Raw genomic sequence first — 10,389 nt, 5'->3', positions numbered from 1 at the left:
CAAGGCCCTAGCAGTAGCAAATACTCGAGCTGCAGGCTTAGAGGCAGAAAAAAGACGCCTTGAGCAGCAAGTAGAGGATGCTAGCCCTCAGCAGCCTCGAAAGCGCGTTCAACAAGATCCAAATCTACGCTTTACAGAGGTAGATAGTATCAGGGAGGCTATGCATGCAGCTGAGGTTTTGGCTGCTCAACATAGTAGATCTACTGTATCAAGTGCTAGAGAGAAAGCTGCAGTAGTTACTGCAGCTATAGCGCTTGAATCTATGTGTACTCAATGGCAATTAAATTAACTATTGGTGGAGATATCGCATGTTCTGTGCAGGTGTCGCGTTTTGCCAAGGTGTTCCGAAACCCGAGGTGTTCGGTATCCATATGCACTAGCTTAGTTATGATAATTATAAATTACACTGCTTAGCGTGACGATATATTACTACGCTACTGTCCACGCCTAGGCCATGCGCAGAACTCGCTTAGAATTTAGGAGCTAACTAGGGTGGCAATACCGCAAATCTCCGCATCCCCTAGTAGTTATAAGGCTGATAAAAGCTAGCTATTACGAGTGAGAGATTCTATATAACTGTCCGATTACATGGTCATCTGCGAGGTGGCTGGCGCACCTGTACCTGTCCCGAAACAGTGTTCTCCCTTGCTTGGCATGCATTCAACAAGAACACAAGAAAAACATGTAGAAGCGCGATCAATCACTCAATCAATCAATCATCACCTTTTCATCAGATACTTAACGATCATCATCACGCGATTATCTGACAATAACCGTGTTGTACCTTTAGTAATCTAAAAACCCCAGACAGCTGCGCCTGCACGTCAGCTGCTCGGCGATAAGAATCTCGTCCAACAGGGCTGCTAATGTTTGACTAGGTAGGAAGGCTAGCACTTAACTGTAATTTTTGTATTGCAAGGGCGGAATATGTCAATTAGACTATAAAAAATAGTATTTCCCCCTAAAACAAGAAGTGATGAGTGTGCTGCGAGCTCTATTAAAACTTTAATCCAGAAATTCCCTGATTGGTTCGCGACACTGTGTGATTCGCGACGCAGTGTGGGACCTTAGCAATGAGCGGAGAGATCGTCATTGGACTGTTGAAGATCTCTGTACGTCATCGGTCCTCCTTTCCCATTTGGGATACCTATGGTATCAGGCAACAACCATCCAGACAATGGCAAATTGTTCGCAGCGTCGCAACCAAGCATCTCTCGCATAACTCATAATGACTACTCGGAGTTACACGCAGAAGGATTTCCTCCACAGTTACGAGTTCCCGTTGCGCCCCGTGCAGGACTTCACCTTAAACGGTACCCCGGCGTCACACGCGCCTGAACACCCACAGGAATGGGGCCAAGAAAAGGATGGGTTTGATTATTGGAAGGATTTTGAACAGCATTTTGGCAGCAAGTCATCGCAGAGGTTTGGTGAGACTGTTAGTGTTACCTTCGCTGCTCTGTGAGGATATCCCCTCAGATCAAGTCTACTAACGGTTGAGCAGGCCCACAGGAGTATTGATACTGCCCTAAGTCCGGACAACAAGCTGCTCGCTATCAGCTCAGCTTCTCCCGAGGGGATCCTGATATACGACGTTGTGACAAAGGAACTGCGCCAAACACTTGAGGGCTGCGGTACATTAGGCTTCTGGCCTCGAGCGGCAAAGCATAACGTAGAGGCTGGAGGAAGAGCCGCGACTGATGCTGTTGGAGGAAACCCAGCATATATTCTGATCAGCAACTTCTCAACAGGCGAGCCACGTCCGCAGCCATACGCCGGGCTGATAGTGTGGGAGCTCGACTCCAATGGACGTTTGTTCGTGGAAGAAGAATCTATCAACCCTCCCGCCATCGCCACGAAAGCAATCGAAGCTATCATGCCTGAGTTGGAATCAGAGCATGAATGGACGCGAGCCTTTGTGAACGCTTCTGCCCTGCATGCTGATTTTGTCAAAGCCCTGGAGAAGACCTCCGCCGACCATCGCAGGAGGAACAATAGCGTGATCCAGAATGCGCAAATACCCAGTTTTGTCCAGAATCCATTCAGCTACGACGGCAAGTTGGTTTTATATGTTACCAACAATCAAACCACGCAACACGGCATGCGTGACCCAGATAATCTCCCACACGTGGTTGTGTATAACGTCGATGCAGGTCGGGAAGTTCATCGCTTCAGAGGACACACGGATATGGTGGCATGGGCTGGCTTCAGCCCTGATGGTCGATATGTTGCATCTGTGTCCTGGGATGGTACACTGCGCATGTACTCGACCGAGACCGGAGAACTAGAATGGGCAACCGCAGACGCAGTTGGCCAGAGCTGGAGCGGCGCCTTCTCGCCAGACTCGACACACATTGTGTGGAGCTCCCGTAGCGGAAGAGAGATCAAGGCTCATCAAGTCTCCAATGGGAGGGTAGTGTCTACGTTTCCTGAGACTGTGAATCACTGGTGCCGCCACTTCTCGTGGCATCCCACCAACCAGCAGATTGTTTTGTGCGCCGACAAGACAGTGTATGTCTGGCAGCCATTTGGCGGTCCAGGGGGACTCGTGGTGCAGCATATGGTGATAGATGGCGGCGACTGTTTCCCCCGAATGGCGTCAATACAGAACGTATTCTGGATGGACGATGGGAGACTACTGACAATGAGGATATCAGACAGGACAACCTTAGTCTACGACACGCGTACGAACGCGAAGGAGGTCTTCAAAAGACCCAGAGGTGTGGATGCTGCCGACGTCAGGTCGGGCTTCTATGAGCTGCCCAAAGAAGAGGGAGGGAAGTCATCATATCTCAGCGTCGATGGAGACGGGAAGGTAAGGTACTGGGACAGATGCGTCGCACCGACACCAGATGTACAGTCCGAAGGAGAAAGTCCGGTTGAAGCATTGATATTGGAGAATCGCTCTAAGCAGCCCAAGGAAGCCCCAAAGAACGGAAAATTTGGGGCTGTCATGCGTAAGATCAGCGAGCAGATTAGAGACATGGACGGGCAAGACCCAGCCACGACGAGCGACCAGGAGAGGGAAGCTTGGGTCCAGAAGGGTACTGGTATCTGGACTGCTGAATAGCCGTTTTAATTTCCTATTTGGTTATAGTTGCTGTAACAGAGAATAAAGAAATGGACTGTGCCATATTGCTGGGCTCCAATACGTGGGAACCAGTCCAGGCTAATGTGAATGAACCTACTCCCTAGCCCATGTAGGAAGTCACGTGTACTCGAACCATGCTGACCATGTTGACAAACAAGAACCATCGCTTGCGGCTGAATGAGTGAGCCGTTCCAGGCACTACTTGAGCGATACAGATCATGCTGGCAGATGCCTTGGAAGATTGCGAAGAACTTGCTCGGTGCGGGCAAGTTCGATGCACGTGCGATAAACGCACTGGCCAAGGTCTCTTTTAGCCAGAGTCCGAAGAACGTTTCCAAATATCAAAAGTCCGAATTCCATCTCTCGTTTCACGTCTCCAAGTACCACACCCGGGCCGACCTATTTCTCCAATCGAACGATTAATGGCGTGTTTCGAACGTGAGCGCGTGGACCCTTACGGTCGGGTAAACCCTCGTGATCGCTTACCTTACGAGAGAGACCCCGCTCGATGCCAGTCGAAGTTGCTCACACCAGCTGGCAGCTTGTCGTATGGTGACAACGCCACACCATGTGTGACGATGGACGACGATGGCATTGCCTCAGAAACAAGTCTACCAACCGAGCTTGGCTGAGCTTGCAGGCGGTTAGCGTCTTGGGTTGCTGTGCGAAGAACCTTTACCGGGTATCAGCCTTTCGGTGTTGGCAGGCGGTGCGAGCCGCCAGGACTGGCATGTGAAAGGAGCTCCATGCCCCAAGGATTGCACGCCTCCGCCGCGCTCCACCAGTTCAACGTATTTACGAGGGCTGTCCGCGATCTTTTCTGTTCTTCTCCCGCCCCCTGTTTCTCCTGTAAATCTTTCCCGTTGCCGTCTCGTCGTCATCTACTTCCAACCCTGCCCATCCAGTACCACGGGACGATGTTTACGTGCACCTGACGGTGCCAAGCACTCCCGCTGCTTTCCAAGACGTCGCGTCCCAGGCTAGCCTGTTGCATCGATTGGCGAGCGAAATGGCGGGTCATGCCGAGCCATCTCGACTCGCGCTGAGACAAGCCCATTGGCACACCGCACAGGGAACGTGGTCCCCGTACCCACCAGAGACAAAGAGCGTTGTTGACATCGATGGTCTAGAGCACACGAGGGCATGCTCGGATCCAGTTCCCCAGTTTCAACCACGACAACAATTGACGTGTGCGACGCTGCGCCACAGCGGACCAACGCCAGCTGCAAACGACAGTACTCGTCCGACGGTGCCCGCGGGGAACACAACACGCAGGACCTCCGAGCCGCTTACAAGGTCGGTAACAGGCAACACACGCGGTGACTCAGATGGAGCGCGTGCAGCTATTGGTAAACCTTCGCTGGTACATGTTGTCAGCACAGCCCCAAAGCCGTTCAGCGAGTCGTCCGTGGGGCCCAGTTCGACGGCGCATGCCCAGACCCTTACTCTATCGCCATCACCTGGCTCAATGCAGATCGCGCTAAAACCCCGCCTTTCACACCAGCATACACCTATCCCCACCCGGCACGTTACCAGCACCGCTTCTCATAAATCTGCTGTCCGCCACACAAAATCGCCCAGTTTCCCCAGACTCACGATAAACATCCCTCAGACACAGAGCGAACACGGACACTTCGTCATCGACATGGCTACGTCACAAGAATCTCCACCAACAAAAAAGACGTCACTGCCTGGCGAGAAACGTGTTACTTTCTCCAAAGAACAACCAGACATCATCCCACAGCCCTCAAAACGACGCCAATCGTCTGTAAACCAGCGACCGTCATGGAGCAATGTCTTTCTTCTTCGCGATTCGAAAGTGCGCGACGACGTTGCAGCGAGAAGTAGGAGCCTATCGCCTGGACCGTCGATATTGAAAGAAGTCAGCGCGTTCAAGTCGGACGTAACGGACGCAGAGCTGAAGCAAGATGAGCATGGCAACGAGAGGAAGGTTCACATCAAACCTTTGTGGGAGAAGGATCTCAAGCGGCTGCCACGAGGCCGCCAGAAGACCAACGCCCTGCCTATTCCCCAAGCAAAGGTTTCACGCAACGCCAGTCCCAGAGCCTTCAGTCCCGAGGATGCAAGCCCGCGGGACGTCAGCCCAACGAGTATGTCTGCACGATGGGCAAGCCCACGAGAGGATACGTTCGATAAGGCTGCCACCTCACCTCACTCGATCGTCGTGCACCCGCCGTCACCGCCCGAGTCAGAGGACGAGGACGAAGATGTCATCGAAGAAGAGTCTGACGAATCGCCATCGCCGCGGCACTCGCGAAATTCATCCATCGAAGAAGTCGAGGCTACGCACAATCGCTTCGGCAACATGAAGATCGACATCGACGGCTCATCACATGCCCACCGGCACGAGAAGCGCAAAGACTCGGGCGACTCTCGCAAGGACTCTCAGGACTCCCGCAAGGACTCCCAGGACTGGCGCGAGTCCCGCAAATCGTCGTACGGTCACCGCCGAGGCTCCCAGGCATCACGCAAGGACTCAGACCAGAGCGACAAAGATTCGGATAGACCGCCTCCTCCCCGCCGGCGCTCGTCCAGCGCGGACCAGGCTGAGATGTGGCTGCGGAAGTCGTCGATTTACGGCGTGCGTTCCAAGGCGCCGCGGCTGCCTACACGACTGGGCAGCCTCAGGGCGTAGAAACATTCACACGACTGTTTTTGGTGCTACGGCATTCAATGTACTCTAGCTTTCGAAGAGTTTGATCAACCTGTACTATAGCGATGCATCTGGACCGTGCGAGGGAGCGCGTCCACGACGTTACGACTTGTTATGACTTGTATGCATGGGTTTGGGTCGGTTTGGAATATGTAGCGCAGACAGCCAGCTACAACGCATATATGAATCAACACAACTACGAGACTAACCTCGAATGAAACTTGCTCTTGCATCTGTGATGGTGGAGGGCATTCCGCGTGCGCACTTGATGCGTCCGCGAGCGCACTCGATGTCACGAACCCCCAATACAGATCCCACGTGCACATGAACGCCGCAGACGTACCTAGTGCTGATGCGCACCTTACAGCACGCAGCGGCAGCGCTTAGTCTGCCGCCCACCAGCCACACGCCCACCAGCCCTCTTGCAGACACCACATTCAGTCATGATGAGCTGAGCGGGCATCAGACAAACTGTTGAGCTGCGGAGCAGCAGTCGTGATTCGGCGCCGCGTACGTCCCAGATAACGGGGGCCCAGCGTAGTGGGGTGGAATGGAGGGGTTGGCATTGACACAGCCTCCACGCGACCTCTGCGTGCCAGCGTCTCTTTGCTGGGCAGACAGGGAACATGCGTGGTTTGATCCAGCATGGCCTTGGCGGCGGTATTGCTTGTTCATTCTTACCTTGTTTGAGCGAGCGCCGCGAGGGGGAAATATCGGGGCGTACAGCGGCTGGAGGAGCGGCTGGATGGGCGAGTGTGTGTGGGGAGCTGCATGGCTGCTTTGCGTGGTTTATTCCGCTGTTATGTGCGCGGTTGCTTGGTAGCTTGGTAGGGGCTGTGCAGCGGAAGTTGGATTGAGTAGCAGAGGAGCTAAGGTAGTGTTGCTGGTTATTGATAGTGCTCCCCTGGGTGGAGTGCTAATCGGCGTACTGGTAGATACGCGGTAGTCGAAACATAGTTCGGGAAGTGGAGACGCACAGCTTGCGTAGCGCGGCATTGTCAGACGCTCCTGCGGCTCTGCGTCGTTCTACTGCGTATAGGTCCTTGGTCCAGGCTGTGCATCAGCGTTTGGGATCTTGGGAATGACGGAGATCAGAGGCGAGGTCCTGAAATGTGGAGTCACTGATCACGGAAACCGAAAACCGTTGGTCCGAGTGCGTGGTTTTCTCCCTCTTTGATCGGCGAGGTAGTGTGATTTATGCGACCATGTAGACGTTTGTCGAGACTTTGTCATTCTGAGCCATGACTGGAGCAAGACCTCTAGTATCGTGCGGAACCCTGCGCTACGAGCGGATCCTTACTCTACGCCGCCTGGCGTGTATCATGTCGTGTAAGAAATGTCACGTAGGCTGTGCGGTGAAGCGGCGGTGGAAAGGAAGTGGTACTGCACCAGTGTGTTATCCGAACAACTGACTCTTGTCAAGTCGGCAAGGGACTACCGAGAGTCACGAAGCCCCTCACGAGGAGTCACAAACCCATCATTCATATCCAACATGAAACTGTCTTTAGCCTCAAGAAAATAGTCATCAAAAGTTTGCTTTTGGCCGACCCTTCTCGCAGTTGAGTAGTGGGAATTTAAGTGCCATGAGAAAGGAAAGCAGTCCTTCTAGTCGACCGAGTATAGGCATCCGTTTCAGCATGTGCATTTTTTCATGCACGGGGGCCATTGCGAGCGATATGTGTAGCGAACTCATGGCCACCACCCCGAGGAACTTTTCATTAGAGTCTACAGAACCGAACCTGCACTCGCCGCAACAGTCAGCCGCACGCTGCCATGCTCGCTATGTACTCCAAGGGATTGATGATCCCCTAAGCCCCAGCAATATCAAGTTTCCCGCATGGCTCAAGTCCACATCATCGCGTGCCAAAGTCTCAATCAAAGTCTGAGAATCGTACCCAGCACACTCGTCACCCACCATCGCGCTCTCATGCCACATGCCTTACCCATGCAATCATCCACATCAATCCTCACCCTCCTCACGCCCTATCGTGACCACCACCCATCCCCTCTCCAACCCTCACAGTCCTTCACTCACCCGTCTCTTAGCCAGCAGATCGCTAATCCGCTGCCCACTCGGCGTAAAGACGCGACCAGCTCGTGCTTCATTCTCCAAATGCGCATCGATCTCCTTGTCTAGCTTGCTCACCATCTCCTTGCTCGGCGTGCGGACCGCGCCGCGATCCAGCGCCTTCATGCTACCTTTGCCGCGAGGTAGAGGCGTGCGCGGCGCGGCGGACGCAAGGGCGCGGACTTTGGGGTTCTTGAGTGGGGAGCTGGGTTTCTTGGTGGATTGGGCAGGCACATCTTTGCGCTTCCATGGAAGGAGGTGTGTAGTTTGCGGTGATCGGGAAGCAGAGGGTGATCCTGGTGGCGTGTAGGTTTCCTTATCCTCCTTGTTTTGCTCCAGCTTCCCCTTCCCCTTCTTCGCGCTGGTGGCCGTAGGACGCATGAAGCCCATCCTGCTTTTTGAGCGTTCTTGCGTCGTCTTGACTGTTGTCTTTGTAATCACCTTCGCGTTTGTCTGCATGGATGGCTTCTTCTCCGCTGACGTACTGTTCCAATCCTCGACTTGCTTCGCGATGTCTTCGGCACTTGCAAAACCCACTGTCTCGCCCTTCTTCTCGGAAGCGCGCGCGTACCGGGCGCGATGTGAGGCCATGGCGGGGACGCGGCTGGGCGAGCGTACGTCGAAAGGCGATATGCGAGGGGCTTGGGGGATGGTACCAGGTGTCCTGAGCGGCGTCTTGGGCTTAGTAGGAGAAGGGCGAGGCAGCCGCGAATGTATTGGTGACCGGGGCCCTGCCTTATTCTTTGGTCGCAAGGTAAGCGGTGCGGGTGCTGCCTTCTTCGAGCGTGTTGAAGGCTTGATACTATTTTTTACCGCTGCCATACGCTCGTTCAGGTTGCGACGAGGCGTGCTGTCAATATTCGTTGCGTCTGTCGCGAAAGGGAGGTCTGGGGGGCTTCTACCCTTTGTTCTTGAGCCCAGCCAACGTGTCATGTCGGGACTGACAGGCGCAGATGTGTAGCCATCGCCCAACGATCGGCGGAGGGTGCTGCGTATATCGTTCATGTCTGCTTCTATGGCCGCCATGATGGCCGGGGGAGTGCCAGTGGGTGTACGCGGTGTACCAGCGAATGCCACTCGTCGGTGTGTCCCATTTTTGCGGGATTCAGTGGGCGATGGCTCTGAAGAGCCCTTATCCTTTTCACTAACTGCTCTATTGACGAAATCTTTGGTCACCGGCACGATCGCATCTGTCGTCAGAGACCGAAACATGAAGCTCGGCTTCGCAATCACACCATCAAGGGATTGCACATGCATCTCGGAATTCCGTCGTGCCTTATCTAGGACTGTCGGGCTGGCGAACCGTTTCTCTGGCGCTTCTTCGTATAAGCTTGAGCGTTTCTGCAGTGCAGTCTGGCTCGAGTTCCTCAACATCTCACCAAAGTTAGTCGGTACCATAGATGTCGACTGCTTTCTTGGTACTGCGGTCGCTTGGGTCCCATTCACGTTCAGCCCTTCTTGGTACTCAAGAGACGCTGATGAATGGGAGAGAGCTTCCACACTCGTTACACGTTCACCATCGTGCGGGTCCTTTTCTTTCACCTGAGATTCGACCCCACCAACCTCCGACGTCAACAGGGATTTCAACAGCAATCCTGTCCATACATCTTCCTTCGTGACTTCCACAGTCGCCATGCCGGCATGCACACTATTAGTCTTCGTCAACTTCAATGAGTTGCGCTTCTTGTGGCTCCGCGGGGTGGCATCCGCCGGAGTCGGCTCCGCTCCGTTCACGCCATTCACGCTACCGTCCTTCTCCGGACTCGTAGCCCGCGTTTTCAACAGCTCTTTTGGCGGGCTCGCAGATTTCGCTGGACTGTTGGCTCGCTTGGGGCTATTCTGTTTAGAAGGGGCGTCTGCAAAACCGAGCTTCTTCACCGGGGTCCAGGTCTTGGACTTGCTCGGCGTAGCGGCGCTGTCCTTCTTCGGCACGATCTTGCTCTCAGGTAGCTCGATGGTGTATCGGAAACCTGTTGGTGTTGCCTCGAAGCGTTCGTTCTTTCCTGGGGCGGGTGTTCGCTTGAGGGGGCTCGACGGACGACTGGATGGGCGGCTTCCTGGAGTCTTGACTGGGCTGGACGAGCGGCTTGGTTGTTTTTTGACACGAGTCGACGTGAGCATGGTAGAATTAATGATCTTGGTCCCCTTTGCAGCACTGTTTGAGGGCGCGGCCGCAGGACCGAGCGGAAAGTTCTTCGCGGAGCTCAACTGTCGACTTTGCGGCTGTATTGACAGCTTCACCGGAGAGCGGGGTTGTTGTGTATCTTCAGTCTCGGATGTCGTGGGCGTATCGCACCTCTCGGTTTCGACAACAACAACGTTCTCTTTGTCGTAGTAGTTCATTGTCGCGTCCCGCACCCCGGATTGACGCAGGGAAAGCGTCGTCGCAACAACAAGAGTCGAGGGAACCAGTGTTGACGACGCGGGTGATGCATCACCGGCAGGTTGCCCCGCACTATTGATATCGAGGGCGCGGAAGTGCGCACCGTCCACAGCGTTTAGTGTACGCATTGAGCGGGAGCTAATCGTTAGTGAATGAACGGCGTCATGTGATTA

General features: G+C 54.2%; 3 protein-coding genes across 3 annotated transcripts; 2 read left to right on the top strand and 1 right to left on the bottom strand.

The window, feature by feature from the left end:
* Window positions 1–1,228: 1,228 nt before the first annotated feature.
* On the top strand, window positions 1,229–3,130 carry CC84DRAFT_1133730 (YVTN repeat-like/Quino protein amine dehydrogenase; the record flags this gene model as incomplete). Its single annotated transcript, XM_018175993.1, has 2 exons — window positions 1,229–1,438; window positions 1,505–3,130. 2 exons carry the CDS (start codon window positions 1,229–1,231, stop codon window positions 3,068–3,070), a joined length of 1,776 nt encoding a protein of 591 aa, XP_018042095.1. The 3' UTR covers window positions 3,071–3,130.
* A 677-nt stretch (window positions 3,131–3,807) lies between these two features.
* CC84DRAFT_44812 (uncharacterized protein) lies at window positions 3,808–6,069 on the top strand. Its single transcript, XM_018186306.1, has one exon. It carries the CDS (start codon window positions 4,101–4,103, stop codon window positions 5,745–5,747), a length of 1,647 nt encoding a protein of 548 aa, XP_018042094.1. The 5' UTR covers window positions 3,808–4,100; the 3' UTR covers window positions 5,748–6,069.
* CC84DRAFT_44303 (uncharacterized protein) lies at window positions 5,781–6,241 on the bottom strand. The gene has a single exon (XM_018186302.1). The coding sequence runs from the start codon at window positions 6,089–6,091 to the stop codon at window positions 5,813–5,815; it is 279 nt and encodes a 92-aa protein (XP_018042093.1). The 5' UTR covers window positions 6,092–6,241; the 3' UTR covers window positions 5,781–5,812.
* Window positions 6,242–10,389: the final 4,148 nt, after the last annotated feature.

The sequence above is a fragment of the Paraphaeosphaeria sporulosa genome, assembly GCF_001642045.1.
Source record: "Paraphaeosphaeria sporulosa strain AP3s5-JAC2a unplaced genomic scaffold CC84scaffold_1, whole genome shotgun sequence".
Taxonomy (NCBI): domain Eukaryota; kingdom Fungi; phylum Ascomycota; class Dothideomycetes; order Pleosporales; family Didymosphaeriaceae; genus Paraphaeosphaeria; species Paraphaeosphaeria sporulosa.
Note: the sequence above shows the minus strand (reverse complement) of the source record. Positions and strands in the feature narration are given on the sequence as shown.

Excerpts from the sequence above, each read along its gene's own strand:
- CC84DRAFT_44812 (XM_018186306.1), top strand. The coding sequence starts at position 4,101 with ATGGCGGGTCATGCCGAGCCATCTCGACTCGCGCTGAGACAAGCCCAT.
- CC84DRAFT_44303 (XM_018186302.1), bottom strand. The coding sequence starts at position 6,091 with ATGTGCACGTGGGATCTGTATTGGGGGTTCGTGACATCGAGTGCGCTC.